The sequence below is a fragment of the Temnothorax nylanderi genome, unplaced genomic scaffold (genome assembly GCF_030848795.1).
Source record: "Temnothorax nylanderi isolate EJ_2023f unplaced genomic scaffold, tnyl_v1.0 TNYL_tig0073_pilon, whole genome shotgun sequence".
Taxonomy (NCBI): domain Eukaryota; kingdom Metazoa; phylum Arthropoda; class Insecta; order Hymenoptera; family Formicidae; genus Temnothorax; species Temnothorax nylanderi.
Genome location: NW_027249135.1, coordinates 320,613 through 348,573, shown reverse-complemented (window position 1 = coordinate 348,573; position 27,961 = coordinate 320,613). Strand labels below are relative to the sequence as shown.

The 27,961-nt window shown below is 41.9% G+C and overlaps 1 protein-coding gene across 1 annotated transcript in view; it reads left to right on the top strand.

Moving 5' to 3' along the window:
• LOC139774061 (uncharacterized) overlaps window positions 1-13,014 on the top strand; it is a 38,915-nt gene extending 25,901 nt beyond the window's left edge. The window contains exon 3 of the mRNA XM_071709008.1: window positions 7,582-13,014. Within this exon, the coding sequence (XP_071565109.1) occupies window positions 7,582-10,100 (2,519 nt within the window). The 3' untranslated portion in view covers window positions 10,101-13,014. The remainder of the gene's footprint in view (window positions 1-7,581) is intronic.
• The last annotated feature ends 14,947 nt before the right edge of the window (window positions 13,015-27,961 follow it).

Sequence of the window (27,961 nt, the reverse complement as noted above, 5' to 3'; positions counted from 1 at the left end):
AGGATCTCTCTCGTCGCACTGTCATTATTTTTGTACGGTCTTGTGAAAAGTTTATTCGTGCGGAATTCGACCCTCGCGCCTCGGTAAAAGATTCACCACTTTGTTTAAATCAAATGTTGATGTAAGAAAAAGCATATGGTATTATACTACGACATAGCGTTTCTATAAAATATTAAAGCTCTAAATACGACGATAAATATCAAATAATTTTTATTATAAAGCGTGCGTAATAAGCAGCATAGTCATCAAAGGGATGGTACCAGTTCATTATAACTTGAGATAAACTATCTTTAATCATCAAAGAAAATAAATAAGATCTACGAGGCAGCCACGATGTTAAGACAGTGGCATATATTTAAAACTTTAAAAGCATGATATAATACACGATATTGCATACGAGTCTTTATTAATTCCTTATTTATAATTACACTTGACTATCGTTGCATCTTCCTTTCCGATTCGGATTCGCTATTCTGTTGCACGACAAATCTTATCCGTTGGATCATGTTTGAACTGCAAAAAGTGCTCTGCGGATACTTCGATCGTCGTATTGCGGGCACGGAAGCTGCGGGAAAAAGGACCCGAGCTGGCACGTCGAAGAACGCGACTTCACGTCGCGACGTCGCGTCGCGACGCTGCCGTCGCGTCCAACGTCCCGCTGGGAATCCGATTTCGTACTTTTTGAACTGGAAATTGGATTTTGCAATTTCCAGAGCGGTGACCAGCGAGTAGTAATTCGGCAAAACCCGTTAATTGAAGATACATGTATTATCGTGTCCGGTTCAGTTGACCACTTTACGCTCTATCTAAAAAGAATAATACAGATTTGGACAGACTTGTTAGAAAATACTTATTCGCGGAAAATCTTTTTGCTAAAAGTGGCGTAAACACTTTTATTTTCGAGTTCTTTACGTCTGCGCGACAGTGACCTGTTCCATCTTTATCCAGCCCTGACGCATTGCGGTAAAATGAAGAAATAAAGAAACAAAGGGAAGAAATACACAAATCGATGAGTACGAGACGGAAATGTCACAGTTTGATGGCAAAAATTGTATCTAACTTATTTATTTATAAACTTGATTAGTGAATTTATTTAATATAAACAGAGACAAAGAAAATTCTAATGATTAATGGAATAAAGCATATCAATTCGGCACATCCGTCCACTTTCGCTCGAACAAGCTGCCAAACATTACTATTAATCTCAGTATAAATCTTGATCAAAATTAGCTGCACGTCATGCGTACGCGTCATTGCACACGCGTGTGCGTCTCCACGCACGTATCAGTGGGGCGGGTCAGTGGGTCATTCTACTCGGTGCTAAAAGACACGCACGCACGCACGCACACACGCGCACGGCTGAATGTGTCTTCGATTAATTCGTGTAACGCGTCACATATGATTTCCGATCGACAATTGTCATCAATTTTTTGTCGACAGTTTTTGTCTGGCGTTTAATGTGACGTTTATAGTAAAAGGAGTGAGTAATATAATTAATGATTAAATTTCCACACATGACTATTAACGCAATAACACCATATTTTTTACGCTGAAAGTCTATATGAATAATTTACATATTTTGAAATGAAAATTATTTAAATAAACCAATCCAAATGTCATTATATAAATTGTAATTTAATCGACATTATTTTTATTCATTTATTTAGTTAATCCTGAAAGAGATTCTATTCATGATTCTAAACCTCCGTAAGATTTTTCTGAAAACGTGAACTTTTAGACTTATATCCTTCTCAAAGTTACAGGTATATTAATCATTTTAGCACATTTTAATTTATGAAGTTCCTTATTTGCATAATAGTGCCGGGATAATTGAATTGCCAGGGCTCGCAGAAAACGCGACGTCCAATTGCGATCGCTGAAAGTTTTCGTGCGAGACCCCCCGCGTGAATTGTAATTTTTAATTCGCTCCACGTCGGGGTAACGCGTCGGGAAACGGCGTCCTAGGCGGATTTCTCGCCTCGGCGTCCCTCGCCGAGCGTTGTTCTACTTTCAAACAACAACGTCTGACACAAAAGTACGAGAAAATAAGCGCGACGCGCGCGCTTTTATCGCGCGCGCTCACAATAGCCAACTTTGCATTTAACGTCCCTCTTAACCTTTGCACTTCTCCGTCGAATGCGGCTGCGAGTAACTTGTCGACCCAACATCCTCTTTCGCACATCGCGGGACTCGCTGACCCGCGAGAAAAATCCGCGAAGAACATGATTAATTCCTTGACTGCGCTTTTTCGCAGTGCAAACATATACAGCGCTCGTCACATTGTTCGTATAATCGATATCCGCTCATTTCTCTAAGCGATATTTTGCTTGAAATATAGAAATATTTTTCGGATTTTCGAAAAATTATATAAAATATGAAAGCACGGTGGACGAGCGGGATTGGTAACGAAGTAGAAAATTGCGCAGATATGCACGAATGTTATGTTGATTGCCAGTTCAAAAATTTAAACGATTAATAGCTGTATGCTGCCCAATGAGAAAAAACTGTACAATTTATCACGTTCAACTTTTATAAGAGGAGAGAATGATATTCGAATCCCTGCTCTCATCAATATAAATTCAGCGAAATCATCGGCTTCCAATTTTCCAGGGGATATTTCCGTCAGTTTTGCTAAAAGTTCCAATAATATCTACTACAACTGAAAGTACATCACCTGAAGGTATTGCGGCGGGGACATAAATTTGCGCGAAATAGGAGAAGTGTAATATATGCTCAAATATGCGTGCGGGGCATATTGGCGAGACGGGGAAATTAAAAGGGAGAAGATACGACTGCACATTTTATACGCTCGATTTCATTCGGCATTGTACCATTTCCCAGCGACAAAAGCGGCACGGGAATGCGGGAATATGTGTCGCATAAGCGTAATGCGTACAAACGAGCGGGAAAATAATCCCACGCGCGCGCATATACAGGCAAAAATATAATAACGCTTTCGGTGGCTTTATGCATTTGCATCGCAGCTATGTTATGCTTCTCACGCTTTGTTCGGGTTACGGAGAGATTTTTTACGCTCCTTTTTTTGCATTGTACTTGAACGTTGCGAGATTACATGCAGTTATGTACAAACATAGGAATTTGTTAACAATAAAATATATAAATTGTATACCTGCTCTTTGAATCTTAGTTAACTTCAAGTGAGATAAGTTTTTAATTATCACGCAGATATATATCGCTTAGCATTTTGAGTATTTTTAAATAATGCATTGTACATTACAATATAATATAAAGCTTAATAGTATTAACATGAGCGTTACACACGAGATGAGATTTCAAGTTTTGTTCTCGATTTATCGATTACATCGCCATGTACTTGGGTCGCTTTGTTATCCGCGTTACATCGCCGTTTTACATCTCACACTGGAATCTCCCGAACTGGAGTGATCATTTGCATAATAGGAAGAAACAGCAGCTTCATAACAATCGCCACATTTTATCTCGTCGGCTCGCTCGCCCGGCTCGCATTCACGTCTGTCTCAATTGAAGCTGAGAGATATAGCCCGCGCGCGTTTCTTCAGTTTCCGCGCACGTCACTTCATTTTCAAACAATGACGCGTGAAGCTCGGCATAAAACTGAACGAGAGAATAAACGCGTCGCTTTTAGCATCTGCATCCACATCGCTGAACTTTTCTTTTTGCGTCCGCTGCGCGCTCTCGCCACCTGCATTCTTCAGTGCTTTCATAAAAGCGAGCTTTTTGGTCAAAGTTACACCGAATGCACTCGCCTGTCCCTCGTGCCGTCTCTTTTTTGGCTGAAAATTTTAGGACACGCGACAATGTATGCTTTCGCGGTGATTAAAGGAACTTGGAAACTCCTTGATAAAAAATGTCGGCCTGAACACCACTCGATACAGAAACAGAAATGTGAGCCACTGTAGCGGGAATACGGGCGCAAGACAAATGTCCATTTCTATGATTCACAGCGTCCCCGACGATGCGTGCGTTTCCAGCGAGCAACGGTTCGCGAACCACGACAATAAATCCAGAAAGAAAACTCGCCACGGGTCCATTACCGCGCCGCGACTCGCAAGTCTCTTAACCTTAATGAATCTTCGCTCGGTTGTCAACCGGTAGCATTTCTCTTAAAATAGTCCCTACTGCGCTACGCTTGGACGCCGGTAAACCTCGAGGCGGGTGTCTTTCGCTTTTCAACAAGACGTCAGGCGCGTAAAGCTCAAAGCGGAAGATTGTTGAAGGATAGTTACACATGTGAGCGCTTTCGTATGAATTTTAAATATAAAACTGGATCCAGACCAAGCAAACAAACGCGAATAAACCACACGATTTGCTTCAATGAGTATGAACGGCGTCACGAATACTAGTGGCGCCTTTCGCATTCATTTTGAAGCAAGTGTTCGTTCGTTCTCGTTTGCTTGATCTGGATTCGGATTAATGAAATGCCCACACTTTATCTTCAAGGTAACTTGTTTAAATATTTTACGATATTTAAATATTTTTAAATGTTGCTAATGTTACAAACGTAGATCTTACTTAAAAATACATTGATATGAATTATAATTAATTACGCGACGTCGAAGCAATATTCGTGAAAAATATTCGTGGAATTTTGATACTTTAAGAAAAAGATTTAATATAGAAGATTGATTTGACATTTATATATGCATTCATTCATATATGTACCGGTGATGGGTTTCGGATGAAATTTGCGAAGGGCGAAGATTTAAATCCCGAATCCGGATGCGTCCGATTCGAACGCTCACTCTGTGCAGGGACTCGAACGAAATCTCCTAGCATATAATATTCCCCGAGAAATTACTTAGGCGTCACCTGTCCCCTCGTTTGAAATATGCTCGCGCAAAACTGCAGAGGTCGCGGATCCAACCGTGCATTATGCAGACAGGTAACACGGGAGGAAGAGACGGCGCGGCGGCGAGCGCACGAGCCAGAAGAGCTCTGACCATCCCGTATCCCGTGTCGTGAGCGTATATTCGCGGAGCATGACACGTGTATTTATGCGACATGACTGGGGAATACTGGCGCCTGCCGGCTGCCGTGCAGCCGCGGGACATTCCGACACAGCGCCAGCGTCTCGCATTTTCGTCCTGACGACGTAATGCTCGTTCGTACGTCGTAATGAGGCACCGCAAGGAAAATGACGGGCAACGACGTTTCTCGAACGTCCGTGCACTGCATGCGACTCTAACGAATGTTATTGAGAGAAAGATTGTTACCTTTAACACTTAATATCTTTCTTTCTTTAGTTTATTGCTAAATTTTGTTTAGGCGACCGACAAAATGAAAATATATTTGTTAAATATATCTTTTTATCTTACTTTTTCCTATAAAAACTTGTGATTTTTGTATTTTGTAAATTTGTGGACAAATTGTTGTTTTATTTTAATCTAACTCTCATATCCGTACTTGAATCGCACGGGGTATTAGCGTTATTAGCGTTAGTTCCTGAAAGACATGCTTGAAAAATTTTATTCCCGTTTGAAATGTTGTCACGGGTGAACATCCGTCTCGATTACGACGGCGAGATTTCTCTCGGCTCTCGGAGCTCTCCGGCACTCGAGATGTCAGCGGTACTTCCGTCAGCGCGGCGCGCGTATATGGCGCATTATGCATCGCCGCGTGCATAGCTGACTGCACCTGCGGCCTGCGCGAGCGGCTTTAATGCCCGACGTCTACCGCGTTTACGGCGCCGACCGTAGAGATAGAAACGTCGATTGCCTCGATAATGCCGGAGAAAACGTGTACTCTCGACTAGCCATTATCGGGACGTTTTCTCGCGAGATATTGGGCGTACATGCGAGCACGGTGAGCGCGTGTGAGCGGCGACATCCGCGCGTATGTTGTCTTCCTCGGTGTCCACGTGTACGGGGTCTCGCGTGAAACCTTACCGCCGTACGTACCTACGCGAGCAACATTCGACAGCGTTCGTGGCCAATTACGGTAACGTTACACGTCGAAGTCCTGACTGGGAATTAAATGAAAACCTTGTCATTATTCTTTTTACAGCTCGGCCCACTTGCGAATGCTAACCGCCGTACGTTCGTACGTGCTAGCGAGATGATCGCATGTCTCTCGAGCCGTTGGAAAACTTTATAAAATTAATCGCTGGCAGGATTCCCGGGGAACTTTCCGCGAAGGTGCCTGCCTTCCGGCCTTCCAGGGAATTATCCATCCTAATTGCCGTGCCTATTCTCATAAATCGCGAAGGGATTGTTACCGCTTGACGAACGGTCGCTGAGGATAGCAATCATCGCTCGACGATAACTGATCGTTATGGGTATACTATACCGCGGTCGGCCGATATCTGCCTTACTTAAACGCGTGTGTCCGTCAACACTCGGGCATGCGAAGCGAAGGCGCCCCATACGTCACCCTTCGACGTTGAAAAGATGCGCTCCTCCTCCTCTCGGCGAGACTTCGTTAAGGTACTCTCTTCCTTTACTCCGCGAAGACCGGCCTTCATCGTTTTCGCGGGGATGGGTTCGTGCCCGCTGGAACCTCAGATACGACGCGACGTGAATTGCAACTTCGTAACAGGATCCTCCGTGACGTACAGGAAAGCGGATGTATACGGGGAGATGGACTACTTAATGTTATCATCCTGGGTGGCTTACGCGTTCGTTCGCATCGCGCTCGGAAACAAAAGTGGCATTGTCTGTCAGGCGGAAGATTTTTGCCGTATCGGATGGAACGTTTACACGAGAGCACTTAATTCTCTTTCTTTGCGTGGATATGGAAAAGAGAAATACGTAAAAGTATTTCCGCAATGTCATTTCCTCTCTCAACTATAACAATAGTCATGTCTAACACCTGTGATTTTATCTATTTGTAATATTCGCTGAAGAGTTACTTAAAACATCTTACAATATTTTTTTGCGTGACATACATTATCATTCTAATGTTCGACAATTTAATGCCGAACGTTTCCAAGGAACAGGTAATTTGAGATAACAGATTAAAGTCGTCGTCTATAAATTTTATTGTAGATTCCCTCGGAGTATTGCCGCGTGATGAGAGGCTATACCTGAGATATCGAATGGTCCGCGCCATGTATACGACGTCGTCTAGCTTGACGATGATGTTAAACGAAAGTGCGGGCGCGTAGACGACGCTCGTTTTTGTGCGCCGGTATCACGTATTCTAGAAACGTATAAATTTATACGACACAACTATCCGCGCGCGCGGATATATTGTATCTCATCGAGCCGGCCGCGGTCGTCCTCTCACTCGCATGTGCACCTAGTGTCCCATAAATTTATGCAGCCTAGAAGATCGTGACGTTAGCAGTGCCGGTAGGATAAATCAATCGGGCGAGAGCGCCGTGCGAGAGAACGCGCGCGCTCGAGAGAGGGTTATAATAAAATTAAGAACAATTAATCACGACGACGGGGCTCATTACTCAAGGTATCAAATTCTCGTTTATACGCGCCGATTCAAGTATAATTGGCTACTCTCTCTTTATCGCCGGTCTTCTCTCTTATGCCTTTCGCGCGTCACAGTGAGACGAAGGTTTCCGCCACTGATCCGCGATGTGTTCCGTCGGCTTTAATCGGTCACGATGACCCTCGAAATTTCTGTTCGCAGGCGGCCAGAATGACAGCCGGCCGCGGATATTCTCCCCTAGGATGGACTATGACGAGTGGACACCGTTGGGACGCGGCGACCCTCTGAAGAATAATCCGACTTTCGACTACGTACCACCGGTTCTCGACAGGGTACAGTACTGGTTGGACTCGCAGCAGCACACAACGGAGCCGTCGTCGAAGCGCGATATCCTTGTGCTGGGTGTGACCGCGAAGAAGACCAGCCCGAAGATACCTGAGCAGTTTCTCAAATTCGTGGACGGTCCTAAATTCACGCGGACTGGTAATCAGGATTCGATCTCGTATAGGAACGACTTCACCGGCAGCAACGGCGCTGAACCGCCCAAGATCGTGCGCACCACTAATTTCCGAAACGGCTTGATCGACTACAGAAATCAAAACAGACTACAGTCGTTGCCGGCCAGTTACTATCCGAATTCGTATTACAGTCAAAAGATAAAGCCGTACACTATGATGATGCCACCACCAATGATTCAGAAAGCCGAGACGTCCACCAGTTTCAACGTCGGCGTGTCCAAGGACAAGATAATCGGTTACCCGGATACATCATCATCGTTTAGCACGCAGACGGAGGAAGGCCCCGTCCTCCAGGATACTCAGTATTACGGAACGCCCTCCAAAGATTATGGACGCTACTCCCCCGCGTCTTCGTTAAGACCGTACTCCACTTCGAAGGCACCATTGAGTAAGATCGAGACCATCAAGAGCATCTACGTACCGTCCGCGTCGCAGAGCACAAAGTCGAGATACGAAGCGACCACCGCGCCGTCCGTCTCCTTCGAGAAGTCAAATCTAATATATCAATCGACGCAAACTCTGTCTGGTGGATGGCTCGGCAACAATGGACCTTCTTCATCCTCCACGGTATATCCTCTCGATGTCAATCAAGTCACGTGGCAGACCTCGGATTACTCCAGAGATCACTACGAGGTCGATCATCACGCCGCGGCCTCGTCCAATCACGAGGTCGTCGTTGGCCAGAACGCGAACATTATTGTGGACGCCAATAAAAACGAAAATGAGGAAATTGTCGTAGGTCAGAAGGAGATCAGCACCGAAGCGACGTCTTCGACGACGGAGAGCGTCGCACAAACTTCCACCGCCTCCACCACGACTACGGATTCAACTGAGCAGGAAGAAGAAATCGTGACCGATGCGCAATCCTCGCAAAAGATGCACATCGTTGTCGCCAATTCGCCTTCCAGCATCATGGATCTGCAGACACACAAAGCAAAGAAGGGTCCGGTCGCCGTAGTAATGCCGACGAATTATATTGAGAAGAATTTCTCTGCAAGTTCTTCAGATCCACTTACGACAACGCACAACAATGCTTGGGAGAATCCCACCACGTCCGAAATGACAAAGACGACTCACCAAGCGTCGAAGTCTCAGTCGCAGCCGGTAAGAAACGCGATAACGAGCTCGCCAATTTTGTCGGAGGACCATCCGTCCGCTTCCTCCGTGCCGAACAGGATGATAGCGCCTTCACAGTTTGCCCATCAGCCTTCACATCCACCATCCGCTCCGATAATGCCCCCCAGACACATAGATAGCTCTTCGCACATGTTTGTTCCTCCACAGGCGGCCTCTCAATCCATGATGCGTCCTCAGGCCAGACCGAACACCATGATACACTTTATTGGCAGCATGCGTCCCGGTTTTCGGCCATCCTCGCCGGTATCGATGTCTCATGTGTCGCCGCCTATGGCGCACATGCACGCGCCCTCCATAAACAATATGATGATACCATTGCCAAACGTGGAACAAGCTCATCAACGACTATCTCAACCGTTCCCCGTAACGTTCAGTCCACCATCGCCGTCGACTTTCAGCACGCAGATTCCCGGATCAGACGAGCAACCGATCGATCATCGGCCGTCTCGATTACCCGCGACAACCGTGACCACCTCGCCGTCGTTCACATCGACGATCTCTACTATGGAGTACACGCCCACCATGGACTATCACGAGAGCACAAAGCCCGATCTATCGCCTCTGGTGAAGATCCTCAATGCGGAGACTCCAAAGATGAAGACGATGCTTGCGCCGTCGTCGACGGTTCCACCACGAACCACGACCGTTCCAAGTCTAACCACCGATCCGATTTTTTCCCATTACAAGCAACCAGCCAAGCCACTCCGCGGCCCGATGTACCTCATCATTCAGGGTCACTCGAAGGTAAAGACTTATAAACCCACGGTGAACAAATATGGGATGCCCGTGGAGAACAACGAGATCGTGGAGAGCGCGACCGAACGGCAACTGTCCAAGTTGGAACAGCTGATTCAGAAAAATACAAAGAATGGCGCCGTTGATCTAGCCGCCGAGAAAAGAAAGCTGGAAGAGAAGGCGCGCGCCGAAAAGCACGTATCTTCGAGCCAAGAGAGTCTCATGAGCCTGATCGAGAGTGGCTTGAGCGGCTTCACAGTGTCACCATCAACGGAAGCGGAGGACGAGCATCGCGTGTCCAACTCGGTTACGAGCATCGAGATCAATTAAAGATCCGTTGTTTGCGACAGTTCTCCAGGAGGAACAAACTCGATAGGCGGATGCTGGAAGCTGGGGACATCCGCACATGGGAGTCCTCGTTGCGCGTTGACAAAAAGGCAGCCGCCATTCTCAGTAGGAATGAAATTTTCTTAGGAACGAGGTCGATTTATTCGTTGCTTACACGCGGTTCATACCGTAAGTCGTTGGGTGAAAATCGATGGCCGAATGTCGTCGGACGCGCATGAGATGGGAACTCGAGAGGTTTCATATGGCAGACCCTCGCAGCATAGGAGCTACCTGGGAGATATGTATAACTACAACACGCTGACAAATGAGATGTCGAAAATTTACGTTATTCATTTTATTTATCGTTCCGTGATATTGAGTGCCTCTATATATTCTTTAATACCAGACAGTCTGAACGAATTTATGTATTTATAGATGTGCAAATAACGATTGAGTTATGGTACCCGGAGACGGAGTCTACGGTAAGCGGATATACGAATGTATGTTTATCATATTGATTATTTATTCAAATCATCGAAATAATTCGATGTTTGGTCACGCCCATCACATGTAATTATTATTGTTATATATATATATAATTGTTATATCTTAATGCATACGTCATGATCATGCATAATTTAATTCTCAGATTTAATTAATTTAATTAATTATTTATTTTGTTTTATATATAGGTTATTCTATTTTATTTTATTACACGCGCGTTGTGAAGGTGCATAAAATCTTGCGTTACAACTGTAATTCAGTTTGCATTGAAACTATAATCATGCAACAATCGAAATCTGAAGCTATTAGCGACGCAATTAATGATATCTTCTTTTTCACTTTCGCATCAATGACTCATCGTGTGCGCTATACAGGATAGCGAATACGTGAGCATGTTCCACGTGCCGAGATTTTTCGAATAATTTGCATATGATTTTTGTCGGGAGAAAAGATTATCCTCGGATCTCTCGCAAAATCACGCTACGCGGGGCGCAATTTCGTAGGCCACCTCGTAGTTTCTCGTCGTTATATGGAAAAATTGATCGTCGTTCGTTTTTATTGCGTTTGCTCGAGATCGATTGTCATTCGCAGTGATAACAAACTCTCGCTGTTATCACTAGATAACAGAGGCTCAACCAGACAGTTCTCTTCATGTCCTGCCACGCTTTCGTCCACGATAAGAAAAGCGCGCCAATTTCATATGTGCCAGTATACATAATTACATTACACACACATATATATATATATATGTAAAAGCGTAATTACATATATATATATATACATACACACGTGTTACACGCGTTACACGCGGAATAAGCGATCGTTCAACGATTCCGATCGCGCATTCGACCCGCTTGCGTCCTCAACGACAGTTATCGCGATCGCGAATGCAGCGAGTGTACGAATTGGAATTCGCGTTTCACTCGCTGTTTTATAGCGTCACTCGATTCGCGTGCGCGCTTTCTTCCGCAATCTAAATATCGGACGAACTCGTTTTACGATTATCACGGTGCGATATCATTGCGGAACTCTGCCTACATAGCTATCAATGAGGACGTAAGACCGCATCTCAGATCGACTCTGGACCGGTCTGCGCGATTTAATTGCGCCGCAAACGTGAAGCTTATGATCGTGTGCTATATGCGCACAATAATATTATTTACCGTACAACGTAGTTGAACAAAAGAAATACAGGATGTCTCAGAAGCAGCGGATCTCTTGGACTAGATTGACATTCCTTTCATTGTAATTTTATATTCTTTTATTGTAAATTCCAAAAATTTAATAACATTAAAATAATGGCCGAAAGTTAATTATGTAAAATCTTTCGTTGATCATCAATGTCTCGATATTGGAGCAGATACTTTATCTGTCTCTCGCGAGAGAAAGCCGCAGCTTCCAAGACATCTTGTACGCGTATGACGTCGATGTAATTTATAGATTCGTGGATGTTAAGAATAGGTTTCTCTTTAGTATATCATATTTATTGCGCTAGATACAGAAATCGAAGGTGGAAAGTCGTAATCAGTCGCTCCAACATATTCAATCCGTCGCAAATGCATTTTATTTTAGGTCGATGCTTTAATATCAGAACTTTTCGTCCTCAATTTCGTTTATTCACTACGATCTACTTATTTATCGCACAAACGCCCGACAGAATTTACCCATTTGTCGTAGACAACTGCGGATCGCCGGCAGCAAAATTGCTCGATTCTCGTCGTTCTCACATAGATATCATCGTCCTTTCCTGCACCGTTAAAATCTCTATTCATCCCTCTCCCCCTCCTCTCCAGATAAATTCCCCGTCGAACAATGAATTACGCGAAGCACAAAAACAGTTGGACTCTTGGCTGTATAAACGAGAATGGCGACGACTTCTCTTCGTTTTCCCGTGTCTACGGGCTCGAAAAGGATTCCAACGGCCTTCGATTCGAGGTTTCCGCAATGCTCCGTAAAACACCCTACACCTTTAGGCACTACGACGAAACTTACATTAACACTAGTCTTACACTCTACCAGTTACCAAACATATCGCATATGTACTAACAGCTCACAGATTAGGTATATCACGACCCTCTTGCTCGTAGCGATCGTAATTAGGCGTAGTCGAAGTTACGCGCACTCACACGCAATATATTTACTCACGCACATACACATGATATATAGGTATATGCATATATATACATATTACACGTATACGGTGTATTTATTTATATAAAAATAAATTATATATGTATATTCGCGGCGATGTGAGCGCGCCCGCGCGACATCGCGATCACCCTTACGCATTCAGCGTTACGTTCGCACGCGGGCACGGCGTGCATTAAGTTTACGTACGATAAATTGTACCTGACGGTCACGCACGCGTTCTGTTGATTCTTCTGTCTTTATTAATAAAGCATCTTATTATCGATCCAAGGATTCCTTCGTATCCGCCGTATCCCACATACCGTCGCTGTTCTACTAAGCACGGAGGAAACTGACTGCAACTTGAAGGAAAGGGAATCGATCGCGGCATTCAATTATATCCAATAGTGCGATCGTCTCAAAACTGTTGCAGTTGTCTCCTCCGGTTCAATGTATGTATGTGTGTGCGTTTGTGTATACACGCCGCGTTGCACGCAGCAGTCATAAATTACATTGGGATTTCAACGTATAACGGGATACGGATCTGTCAAAAAGATTCGGCATAGACCAACACGCGACGCATCCAAAACCGACTGTGACGACGGATGAAGTTGTATCGATAACGATCTTACGGTACAACGAGGGGTCATAAATTTCGGTATGGTCAGACGAGTGCATCGAGACTGCTCATTAAAAGCGCTATTAAAATTGGTCGTTAAAATCGTAACAAATCAATTCTTTGCAATTTCTCGTGCAGATGAGACGTCAGAAAGTGCATCGCATCAAATTTTGTTTTGATTTATTCCGTACAAAAAACGTCGAGACTAAGAGAATGCAATTGTTAATAATTATAATTTTAAAAATAATAATTTTTTATGAGCAATAGAAGAAAGGCAGAGAGAGAGAGAGAGAGAACAAAAGATATAATACTTTGTTGTGCTTAATTTAATAATTTCGTGAGTGCTCACGAAATATCACGGAAAACGTGATATTTAGATCGACATGTAAATATAATTGGCGATTGAATGGTATCAGCAATTAATGGAATGTTTTTTACGTAATAAAGCACGCGCGATGCAACCCATATAAACTCGCGTCGCTCGTTTATCTCGATTATCCTTAATTGAAGCGGTCAAACTGGTACACGAGAATGACAAATTTTCCGAGCGCGGATTGATTGCGTTTGCAGTTTCGCGTGGTATTTGTGATTCCGTAAATTTTGCTATTATTAGCTCCCACTGGGTCTGATTTATGAGACCGGCTCACTCAATAGCGCCACTTAACGCAAATTTGATACGAAAGCGCGAATACTCCCTTTAATACGAAATATTTTCCTGGAGTATGCGATAAATTGGCTGAATAAATTTCGCAATTCATTTATTAAACATGATGTAACTTGATTGTAAACTATAACATTCTGTCACACTGAACTGCACACGTTACAGTATAGAGTAAATATTATCTTTTTATCTTATTCACCAGAGTATACCATTATACATACTTTAATATCATATTCAGGAGAAATTAATTGGAATCGAGAATTTTAATATAAAAATCTCGAAGTCGGAATATAATTTCCGGGCTATAAGCAATTGAAATTAGCTAATACATATGTATATATTGAGCGAATCATAGTTTAGAGCGATTGTATTTTCGTCGCAAAATCGCGTGCAATCATAATTAATTGTTTTTGCGAGTATGCATTGCGTGTGTGCATGTAAGTGTACAACGAAGAGCTTGAAAGGAAGCGGGCTTGGAAGGCATCGAAGCAACCATAAGGTAATTTATAATTCACTTTTTATTATGTAGATACAGACATTACGTAATTCTTTTGCCAAATATTTATCATAAGTTTTTTCATGAATTCACAATTTTGAAAATGACAATTATACACGGAAAAAAAATAATGTTGTATCAACAGCATCAGTGTTATTAAGATAAAATTTATTGATGCAACATCAATATTAATAAACAAAAAACATCAGATAATTGTTTTAATAATTTAAATATTTGGTCCAATAATATCCAATTGAATTAACTATTTATGCTTGTGGCAGCCCGTGACGCCGACGTTTAATTAAAGCAACTTCATTTTTTCCGTGTAATTAATGAAGATTAATGAATATTGCAATCGCGGTCAATAGATCGTTAATGCAATCCTAAAACTACATTTTATTGTTTGCTGTTGTTTAATTACGTATTCGTGAAACGGAGAGGTTACAAAGAAAATCAGAACTGTCGCTGAGGCCGATGACGAATGGGCCTTTGCCTGGGTAAATGAGACCTTGGGGACGAGTAAGTCGGGGTGCATCGAAAGCACAAATTTAAAGTTAATTTATAGCGTAATTTAGTTTCAATGTCAGTAGAATAAATCTCTCGCGGAAGACAAGGGCCCTGGGCCCGAAGACCGCGCGACATGTTTGCTTCGGGGGGAGAAAAAAGTCGGCGAGATAAAGCAAGGCGAGGGTCGATAAATTCACTTTTTTATTGTCAAAGTTTCGAAACGAGGAAATTCAGATTGATTGAAATCGCTCTTTTATCGATAATGAAGTTCTCATCTCTTATTGTGCCTTCCTGTCAATTTTTTATCTTCTAAATTACGATTACTGCACGCAATATTGTTAGTTTATATCTACTTTTTCTTATGATCAACTATAATTATATTAATTATGATATGATTGAGATTGCTTTATATTTATCTAGAAGGAAAAATATAAACTGATTTAAATTTTATATACTGCATTTTAACGAACGAAAAAAACTGTTATATAATATCACTTCCATCGTGATTTATTGGAGAAAATTTATACATATATACGATAAAAATTGATATGTTATAATCCCAAGAGAAAACGAAATATAATATAAACTATCGCGTATAAACTATCTGAAATACGAGTCCCGAGAAAAATGATACTGATATTTCATTTTTTAATAAAAATCTGTCCTTTGCATCTTATATTAATCAGATTATGCCAAATAATTATTTTGCCTGTTTGCTCCATTACTATAAACTATATCCATGCTAAGCTCCTCTGCAAGCAACTATAATACCTACCTGTACTCTGCCTCTAGTATATCCCTACTTAAACTATAATATGTACGGAGTATCTCAGGAGAGAAGAAGGGTCAATAGTTCGTGACCGATATGATAACCGATACGAGAGATTTATCATCTCTCGAAATATCGACCCTTCCTCCATAACCTCCTCGTCTTATACACCTTGCAATGAAAAATAAAAAATTATAGTATTAAATATTAAACTACAAAATGACTGTTTCAAGAATTCAGCAACAGGCTTACGCATGTCGCTAGTGAGTAATCGATAAAATTAATCGTAGAAGTAAGCGGTTTAGAATTTGCGCGGAATTGTCGTGGAACATCTTCGTTTCTAAAGTAACGCCGCGCCGGGGATTCGAGCAGATATAGCTCCGCTCCGAGATTAATTGATGAAGCTTCGAAAGAGGGTGTTTCCTGTCAGACTGAAAAATTGCGTGATTAACGAGAAAAATGTTCCTGCAACAAAGTTCTCCGCCGAAAGGGACAGGGGACCGCAGCCCTGGTATCTCGCCTTCTCTGTCACCGTCCCCTCTGCCGATCTTCGTGCATTAATATTTTTAAGTTATTCTCAGACAAGCGGACGAGCGTTAATATATAGTAGCGACTTCCAAAGCTGTAGAATATCGCTCATTTTGACTGCTCTCTGTCGTCTCCCGTCAATTTTCTTCAATCAAAAATAAATTTTATAGAAATAAGAAATTTTATATTCTTAATTATTTATTCATATTTATTACATGTAATACATATCTTCAGAGAGAATTAAACAAAACGGACGTTGCCTTTCTCCTGACTTTTGCGCATTATGGTTGTCCATCAACATGTTAAATCTTTGCAACGCGTATCGTTCCCGTCGGAAATGACGTTTCATGACATCCGACTGAAAGTGCCGGCGAAACAGCAAAATTGTGCGGCAAAGAAAGAGAGAAGGGACGGGAGGAGGGAGATGGAAGAAAAGTCCATGGAGGACAGGACCGCTATCTCGTTTCTCTCCTGCTTTACCTCCTCCCTCTCCTCCTTCTCCTCTTCTTTCTCTTCTCGCAATCTCTCACGGGCTTTTTCCGACGAGCTCACGCCTTGGGATCTGGTTCCCTTGCGCAAAAGCCCGCCATTATGGCGAATCGTCGCGGAGGAGAGCGAGAATTAAGGACTCTTTCGAGGTCATCGGGCAATGCTACTTTTTACCCTCTTCACGTTTTTCGTATTTCGCTTAAAACGCGACTTCGAGTTTAGATGGATAGTTATCGAACTTGATCCGCTCTATGTTCGAATCTCTATAAAGTATGATCCGTGTGAACGGGGATGCTTTCTTGACGAACAGTATAAAGACAAAAATTCACTTTATAACAGCCTTTAATCTCTCTAATCTTCAACGTCTACTCTTCAACATTCATATGTGCAATGCAATCTCGAGAAAACACGCATTCCAGACTCTTGTGTTACAGCGAATGCTACTTTATAATAATGTACATATATAAATTACATTTACAATTTTTATAGAAATGTGAAAGCGAGTGAGACACACTCGTAGCAATAATAATCGGCAGGGAAAGTGTATGCTGCGACGCGGTTAACCGGTAAAAGCTTGTTCCCGACGTGCAAATTATGTTGCGGAATTTTTTTCGGGGTCAAGCGTGAATACAATGTTGCAAAGGAATCCCCTTACCGTTCTCGCCGTGTCGTCGTCGATCTTCGTGTCGCGGACTGCCTACGTAAGATCGCTCGGACCATTAAAAGCGCCTCGGACCGTTAAAAGCGCCGATCTTGTTCGTTTTTGACGCAAGGGTCGTTACATGGGCCGCGCTTCGAAGAGGACAATACTTCACAATACTTCGCTATATCGCGACCCACGCGCGCGATTTTTCACACGCTCGGTGAAGAAATCCTTCGGTGCAATGAAAAATGATAGGATTCACGCAGGACAAGGTTTTTATGCGGCGCAGTTTATACGGGGTGTTTCGATATTGAATACATTTAGGTAATGGGACGGCATCGAGGATGCGATACGAGCTCGCTTTATTTGTTCGATGCAGAAGATTTATTCTGATCGGAAAACCAGTAATCTTTTTAGAGTGACGAAGCATTTGTTTAGCACATATGTGCTTGAATAATCTAAAAGTAAAATAATTTTCTTGATTTTTATTCCCTATGACAATAAAAATGACGGTAAGTTTATTGTTTAATCACACCATGAAGAGAAAAAGAGAGAGGGAGAGAGAATTTTATCAAGTCAGCGCGATGTTTGTTCCTTGTAATAATTAATAATCGAAATTTGATATCTTTTATTTCGAATCTCCCACACGGAGAGACGCATTTTGGACACCCTGTACTTGTAGTAATTTGCCACTATAATCTCACATCGGTATCCCCCCGTCGTTGATTATTTGCAAGCGGGTTATTCGCGTTTCGTGGTTGTTCGGTACCTTAATCGGTGCCCCGAGTCGATATTAACAGATTGATTGCCATGGCTATCAGGTTCGGACAAGTTGTTTCGCCCTTTTTGCGGGTCGACGGCCTTCGCATGATGTGGGCCGCATCACCCGTATATAAAAGTAACATTGTGTACGCTGTCCGGCGAATGCACACCGAACAATTTAATGGGAAAATTTAAGGGAGATACCCAAGATGTTCGTATGTCCATCCAAGAGTCTCTAAAGATTCGAGAGAAAGAGGGAGAAGATAGGATTTTCATTGCTTCCGAGCTTTTATTATCTCATCGTGCATTAGTTTCAAAATATATAAACTCATATCACGTATCACAATCTACGAGCCTAGAAAACGCACTTACGTTCGTGACGATTCTTCCTTTACAGTTCTTTTATTCCGCACGTCACTTCTTTCGCACGGTTCTTTCCTAACGGTTTATTGTGTGACTTCTCTTTCCGGCCGAAAATTTGCAGTTCGCTCGAATATCGAATATCAATTTGTCCCATTTTACCCGTGTCATCGTTAATTTCGAATTAATCGATATGATCGATCGTCGTCTCTGGCTCGGTCCTCTGACTCGGTTCTCTGGCTATCGGTACATAGATAATCTGTCACCGCTCATACGCGAAATTCTACTCGCGCAGAAAAATGTGGCTATAGGTCGCGGCGCATCCGACTTAAAGAGGATGTTTAAAGGAGTATGTTGAGACGTGAGAAAAAGTTACGGTTTTGGTGCGTACGATAGGTAGATAAGGGACCAGTGGAGGGAAAGGTCACACTTGCCGACCTTAATGAAAGTTAAACCTGACGATGGTGTGTGTTCACGCCATTACCATACCGTTATCGGCCTCCGCGTAGGCTTTGAAGCTGAATGAGTCAATGACGAGCGTGAGAGAAATTCACTATTACATTATCGGTAACTTCACGTATTTATTCTCCGTATTTATTTTGCCTTTCCGTTTAATAATAAAATTACATTATTTTACCTCGATAGACTTGTTTGCACGCGATAAAATCGTTAATCAGACATGCGTGATATGAAGAATTTCGATTGTAACAAATATATCAAGTCATCAATTAAACGAGATTTAAATAACGATTATGAACGCGCGTCTAACAATAAGCGTTCCCTGATCATTATTACAAGTTATGGGAAATTCCAGTCGCTGCTGGCTATTCAGATAAAGAGCTGAGCTTCTTAGTATGAAAAATTATATTTCAATAAATTTGGGGCTTATATATTAAACGTGAATTTTATGTCGTCGCGATATCGTCGCGGCGCGGCGTCAAATAAATTCAATGGAGAAACGAATTTTCAAGCTGCTGCTGCGAGTGCCTTGATTCATGAGAATCGATCGAGCCGATTAAATCTAGAGAGCGTTATATTTATTTCTAGGCGATTCGATGGAAAAAGTCGTCCGGCCATTTGCGGTCGTGCCAATGCGCCGGCTGCATCCTGTTGTACTTCCATCTATCCAAAGCACACCCTCTCCTCTAACTTTTTACGGACGCTCTCGTAAGTAACATCGTCCGCAATGCATCACCCGTTCCGTGGTATCATTAATCAAGTCATACGTCGTCGTTTCGATCGGAGACACGGCGTGTTCGGGAACTTAAAGTCGAGCTTATATCTCGCTCTTTTGTCTTGCTAAAATAGTGAAATTGATCACCGCGCGCGAGTCCAATCTGGAACGTGGTGGTCGTCTACGGGAAGTGCGCAGACCTCATTGCACTATTCGGGAAACTAGAAACCTCTGGCAAAAACTAACCCAATATCGGTGCCCTCGTACCATCTCACCGCGAGCCGGGTACTGGGAACCCACGCCTCCGCGGTGCACACACATGTACCGGCGTCCTTTTCATCCGGCAATCTACCCGTCTCGATTCGAGAGTGCTCCGTACTCTCCAATCTTTCCAAGTTCCGACGCGTCGGCGTCGGTGGTACAGTTAATCTTTTGGGATCGTTGCAGAGCCGTTCAACGATTGCTAATAAAACGTTCTTCTTTGTCGCGTTCGATTGGCGATACATAAATTCAAATGCAAAGTTTTCCAAAAGGAAAATCGATACTCCTCCGAAAGTGTCCTCGCCCGCGAATTTCGTGGCGAATTATTCGCGTTACTCTGTGCGGAAGCTTCCGTAAAACGTCGCGTTCGCATGCAAATGTCATATTTCAGTCGCAAGAGGAAGCGCGATTCTGCGGAGTTTATTGGCAGTTGCACTCAAGAAGATTGGGACGAATCCGATCGGAGCCGCCTTTACGGTATATCTGCGGGGAAATATCTGTCTTGCGATTTGCGCCACGTACATACACGCGCCGGTCTGAGATTTAGGTACTAATGCAGCGAGGTACGAGCATTATTTAAGATGGCAAAGTTGGTCGAATCTGCAATAGATTTTCGGAGCAAGTTTCTACTATTGCTTTGGCGCCAACTGAATAATTGAGAAACTTTACGGGAAAAATGGCTTGATCTTAAATCGACGATGTGCAGTTAAAGATAAACGGAATAAGTCATTTTATCTTTTCGTGTCCGCATTCACGTTTCGTCTCAACTATTTCCACTCGATTTTGAGATTCTTTATTCAGCCGACACTTTTCACTCGCGTGCACGTAACTTACGGTCATAAGTACTGTTTGCGCTACGTAATAAACGCATTATAGTGCGTCTGAAAAGATTACTTTGCGCTAGATTACAATATTATGCTAACCTAATTATTTTAGAAAATTAATTAATGATATTAGAAAATTAGAGCGGAACAAGGTAAACTAAGGTAGACTTTAGTTTGGCTTAGATTTTTTTAAATTTATTGTTTTATCTAATCAACTTTGTAAACGAATGTTACGTTATTTTGTTTCTTTTTCAGGAATATTATGAAATCCGACAAACCGAGAGAGTGCCGCTCATCTACTGCAGTCCGTTAAACCAGGCTTTATTCTCATTTGCTTCGCCAGAGAGTAATTAACACAATTAAGAATTTTTAATTGACTATATACAGGCAATGATTATAATCGTGGCAACGATTATAATCGTCGTGACAAATCGTCACCGCGTTTCGACCAAGGATTCTGGTCATTTTTTTTTAAATTGATGTCAATTAAAAATTTTTAATTATGTTTATTCTCATTGTTCGTATAAAAGTTGGTCCACGACGTAAAATTATATTACGGGCGTCGTGCGACTCGTGAAATTAGCCTGCGTGCATGAGTCTTTTATCATCAATTAAAGCCTTGTAAAACGCATGACGACAGTAAATTGTCTTTATCGCCGCAATGAACAACAGTGATCAACGGACGGATCGTGAGGAACATTACGACATAGTAAACGAGTCGACGAACAGTCGATAAGGTCAGAGAGAAATATTACGTGATGAATGTAAGCACGTCGGCACGCTGCACTGTCCTGCACACTTGCAGATGTAGTAATTAATCGTTAAGGGACTGGAAGGGACGCAGCTCTTTGATGTTATCTCTCATTTCCTTGTTATAAATAAATGCTCTATAGATCAAGTTAATTAGGTAAGAGACGCATATACAAAAGATAGAAAAAATAATTAAATGCGTCATTCTTGCGTCATCCAGAAATGATATGTATGTCTATGTATTGTACATTAAAATAATTTTGGCGTAAGTCAGTTTAAGTGTCAATTTTATTCGCATTGCAATAAAAGTGAATAATAAAACATGATTCTTGCAATCTAATAATCCAATCATACATTCTAATAGCCTGCAAAGGATTTATAACTTCATTAATGCATATATATTGTTGTTATTTAGGGAAATAAAGGGTATATATTTCTATCCGTAAATTTATGAAGGATCGATCGTTTTGAAGCCGGTTCATGATATATTTTAGAATGCATTCCAGTACAATTAGTGAATTAGCCTATTTGTGCGACTGTTAATATATTAGTTTAATTATTGAATACTAGAATGGTGTAATTACATCCACATCAATACGAATAAACTGATTTGCGATATCGAGTACCGTTTATATAGCTGTGACAATGTCGAGGAATATAATTATATAGTCGAATCGAGATATAAGGATAACCACGCAAATAATTCGCGATCGCAAATAGCCGGACGTAAGTGATGCGGTCTCATGGGAGACATAATTAGAGCGCAGTCCCGGGAGAAATTCAAAGTTTACATTCACTTTAAACTTCGTTCTAATGTATCGTGCGTGACGCGAATGAACTTCGGTCAATTAATTTCCACTGCGAGATGCTTGGCATTATTTCCATTTGATGACAAAATGCAAAAGAGAGAACGAGAGGATTAACTCAATTTTATTATCAAGATTAATTTCCCATTTTGCAACCAAATGAAATTCACGCGAGGAAGACAATGTTCCTTGTCTACAAATGCACAATTTTTATGTCAACATCTATAAATATAAACTGTCAAAAACGTATCAGCTTCTAAACGTAGACTAGCATGATAAATGAGATACTCAGTGTAATGTTATTCTTGAAATGTTATTCTTAAAAAAGAAACATATCTTTCCTGTACTATTAAGAAAGCACGGAAATAATAAAGAAACAAGTAGACAGCGAATATTTAAAAAAGCTTAAAAATCTAGCGTTTCTAGTTTCTCGGGCACTTATCTCGGAGATCCGAATAACAACGCATTTTTCGCGAGGTAAACCAGAATTCGACGAGCGCATTTTTTAACGAGGAATGTGCGTGCACGCATGCACGCGTACGTGCGTGCGCAAGTAACGCATTACTGAATGTAGCTAACTGCCGGTCGACACAGTCGGAACGCGACTGGCCGGTCTTTCGCAGAGTGAAATTCTAGAGAGTGTCTGTGTGTATACGCCGTCGCGCGTATAATTAAGTCCAGGGAACGACCGTGAAAGCATCGAAATGCCCGTAAGAAAAGCGGACTATTACTATAGCCTGAGCAGATGACGTGCGGTAATGAATCCGATTAGGCTATCTCTAGAATCTGCCGACGACGTGCTCCTTCCTGCGATGCATTTGCCAGCGAATTACTCTCGTACGTGGGGGATTCCTTCTTGAAAGAAAATACACGAAAGATATTCCGGAAATTGCACGCCTCTCACGAATCTTGCTGTTAAAAAGAATTAACGAAAAAATTAATTAAATTGATTAATTAATTTATTTGTTTAATATCGAAACATAAATATCTTTCAATGTATAAATAATTGAAAAGAAATGCGACAGATTAACAAACTTTAGAAATGCATATAACAATTTTACTTTCAAATCGATTCTGAATTTTATATACAATACAAAGATGTGATAACGAATACTATTGCTGTTAACCATACTCTTTCGCTCTAAGTAACTTAATTTTCGTAAAAAATAAAACCGTTGCATGTAACATCACGACCTCTAAGACGTTAAATCTAATAATGCGAAGCAACGTAAAGTGGTATTCAGTGAAAATCTTTTAACGATGAGCACGCACATTTACACGTAGTCGTCTAAGCTCATCATGCAGACGATTAAACTAATTTCCGTCGCCAAAGTGAGCGGCAGTCGAGTAATGCGCTTAACTCTCGCGTCTGAATGCATCGCGGGATGCACCGCGAGCGAGCGAGTATACGGGAACCGCTGACGTCCCTGTTCGACGCTTGCTTAGATCGGCGATCTCTCGACGACAGAAAGAAGAAACGAAGGCCGAGTCGCTGTCTGAATGGTACGTGAGTTCCAGAAACACACTGACGGCTTACCGATTCCTCGTAGCGATATCGACGGCAAGCAGGTTGATACTTGCGTCTCCTTTGCGGCACTCGCTCGTGCTTGTGCCCGGCACGTCGACTGCTTCCTGTCGCGCGATTATCGCCGGATTCCTTCTTTTGCCACGGCATCTCGCGAAAATGCCGTTGACCCTATAAACTTGGCGAGAAACTCGGCAAGCGCGAACTTCGGGGAAAGAATATATTTCCACGAATTCCAAACTCCAAAAAGAAAAAGCAGACCGAGAAGAAATTTCGTTTCACGTGTGTCTTACAGTCGACTGAAAATGAAATAACGTTTTTAACATCTTCTCGTGATAAGGAATTAAGTGTGTTCATCTCGGCGTGTATTTGCAGTTGTTGCAGATTTATGGTCAGTTAAGTGAGACCTAGATGCGCTCGCTTTAGGTCGGAACTGTCCGGTTAAGCCTGCCTGCAAAATCCGTCGAGATTACGTACGTTTCGTAGATCCTCTGCGCCGTCAGTCTGCTGTGTAAGGATACTTTAGACGGGTTATCCAATTATAATGCAACCCAGTTTTGCAACACTCGTCTCACTAAATTACGAAGTTATACAATCTAAACCGCGACGTGTGTCACGAGAATACCGCGCGCATTTCCGTACATCGTTGCTTTCTCGCAACTCTCTCAGTCATGTGGATCACTTTCAAATTAAAATACGGATGTGTTACTAAATGCTAGCGGATTGTCGATTTATTTATTTTGCTCGAAATTATTAAATAATGCGAGGTATTATGTCCAAAATGTTATCTTGACTTAGCGAGATAATTATATCGTGGGTGGTTAAAGGATTAATTACTGAGACTCGTCGTTTTTCTTTTTGGGCATCGCTCTTCTTGTTCATATATGTATAATACATTTTCGTGATGAAGTATGTTGTAGGTATCATATAAATTTCTAAGATTTTAGCTTATATTTTTAAATTATTACTTCTCTTTTATTTCTTATCACAAAACATCACTCCTTTTTCGATATTGATATATGATTTGCACACGATATTAATGCGTTTGTATTGACATTATTGTCTGAGCGATGTCCACGGCAAGAATCATTCATTGTTCACGATTGATTACGAGATTTATTTATCCAATGGAACATATCGGCTTTAATGTGCTATACTTTATGGGAATATATCGCGGTATAAAACTGTCAATATTAAACAATAAATTTTCTGCAAAGAATAAGTAAAATATATTGAAGTATATAAAGGGTTTTATATTCCTTATTGGATATCTGTGTTCTTTGAAATCAGATCTGTTACATTCAATTCTCAATTGTCGCTCTAGTGTAAATCGAAATATATACTTATAGACAGAGATATAAAACAAGTCAATAATTGTAAGACTCCAGTCTTCAATTTTGAAGATATTAAGTAACTTTGCAAAATGAACTTTGCAAAATTTCTATCGTTCTGTTCTTATCTATTTTTTCACAAGGAAAGAAAGATGACAATATCACTTATCTGTCGGACAACATAATATTTAACGCCGCGAGATATGAGCTTGCAGAGAGTTACTAGTCTGCGAAATCGGATAGAAAGAAAAAGGACGACCCGGCAGATATCGATAATGGAAGACCACGATACAATCTACTTGAAAAATGAATTCACGCTCTCGAAAAGAGAGAGAGAAAGAGAAGGGAAGAGAAAAACGTCGACAATAATCATAGAGCGCGGTTAGGTCTCAAATTGAAGTTTCAATTATCTCGCGCGTTTATCGGATACTCCAAAAAAAAAACTACAATTTTTGGCTCTCTCTCTCTTTCTCTGTCTCTCCGTCTCTCCATCCAATAACAATTATTAATTAGGCTAGAGTTCGCATTCGATCCATCCCTCGTCCCGATACAGCTTTCCGACAATCGTGACACGCGACGTCAGTGGTTGATTCGTCGTCGCATTAATTGATTAAGCACGCCGATCGTTCGTGTTTAATTAAAACGAATACGAAGAACAAAAGTTCGGGCACATTCGACGACGTGCCCGACATCCAGACAGCTTGAATCTTTCAGAAACCTCCCTCTCTTTCCTCCAAATTATTCATGAACAGTCCGGAGAAGTGAGATATGTCGCGCTAATATAGATAGCAACGAAATGGTTCCGCCGTCCCATCAGTCTATATCTTTACGTCTCTTCACATCTGATACATCAATTCTCATTAATCTCGAAATGCAAGAGATGTTTCCAACCAGCAAGCGATTCGAGTCTGACATGAATATTTTAGTAGCGTTTAATATATCTTTCAGTTTAGCGTTTTGAGCGACTGACTTCGTTATATCACATGTTATATCAACGTAATTAAGATTTAGACATGATTACCGCTGCAAGAATCTGCTTCCGCCGGAGAAGCTTAATATTAGGTCTGCTAAGAGTTAGCGATGCGCATTTGGTTTGACAGGATAAGACCGCACTCTGATGATGTTGCGTCGGTCTGCTTATTTGCAGCGTTTGAAGTCGGTCTCTAAATAATCGTTGTAGGTCTCCAGAGAGATCGTACGCGTCATATATCCAGAAAATGCTTCAAAACATATGTATATCTCTCAAATGCAAATTTAATTAAGATATATGCCGGTTTCAATTATGTATTTCCACTTCATATCCATTTACTCCCTCAACTTTCAAATAAACATATCAGTATTCGTAATGGTTTTTATCGATACTTTTACGATAGCTTTTTTTAAATAAACATCAGTTTTCGGCAATAATATTATGCAATAACATAATTAATAAAATATATGTTTTTTGCTACAAATATATATAGCTTTTTACAGTAACAAACAACAATAACATTAAAAGATATCCAGAACTCAGCATTTAAATAATATCCAGTAGATATTCGAAAATATCTGCGAGTTTTTGTGCTAAGTAAATTATTAAATATTACGATTTTTCACTCGCTTTTCGGTGATACGTCGGAAATGCGTTACGAGTATGAAATATAAAAATGATCGCATGCCGTCATGTTTTCTCGTCGTGTGTCGCGTACGACGACGACAACGACAATGAATTTCACAAAATGCCGCGCATTCCGCGATAGCGCGAGAAGCGGATCTTTTCTCGGTGAGGAGACCGAGAGACGCGCGGATCGTAAATTCAAGTGAGATCTACGACAGGGCTTAGCGCGCAAGTCGATCGTGATCACTGGCGCGGATCGACCCGCGAGATTAATCTCGCGAACGATTTACGATGGTCCCGCCGCGCGGAGATCGATCGCGGCGGTCTCTTCGACGAATTGGGAATCGAGGATTGATCTGGCGCTGCGAAAACGCGGCTTTCAAATCTGCAGCCGTTGAAAATGATGAACGTTCCGCTTCGCGTTTGCGGCAGAAACTCTGTGCCGGCACCGCGATCTCGAATCTCGATATATTTTACGTTATTCGCGATAAACTCCAAACGTTTATCAGGCACGCCTGAATTTCTGCAACGGCGGTATGAAATTTCACGCACACAGTAAACTGGACCGAAACGAGATGAAGAATTTCAATTTTTAAAGTATTAAACGGAAAACAAAGTTTCTTCTCTGTAAGCCGGCTTACAGCGCGCGCTTTGGGATTTGCATAAATTGCGTGTAATGCTTCTTAGTTTTTTCCAACACTTTGAAATGAGAACAATTCAATACCGCTTCATCCTTACTTTCGCTATGCATCGCGGGACGTTGACGACAAAGCCGGTCGTCGCATACGACGTGATAAGAATGTTAATGCGGTTTCACGTCGCATGATCTGCTATCTCGTTTAGGAATGTAGGTTTTGAGCTGTGACAAGAGAATCGAACGAAACGTCAGCCGAATTGAACCAGCGCCAGCGACGGCGACAGTCGTGTCCGAGTCCGTTTGCAATTCCGGGTGCGACGACCGACGCGGTTTTTGCATACAATCCGCGCCTCGTCGACGAATAATTAGCCGCTTGTTCGTCAGCAATGTACGAAGTGCTAATCGATTGCACCGCACGATCGAGCCAGCTCAAACTCATCTCGCGCCAATGAACCGTGACCGGAAACTTCGATGAGGTGACGAGGTGTGGGCTT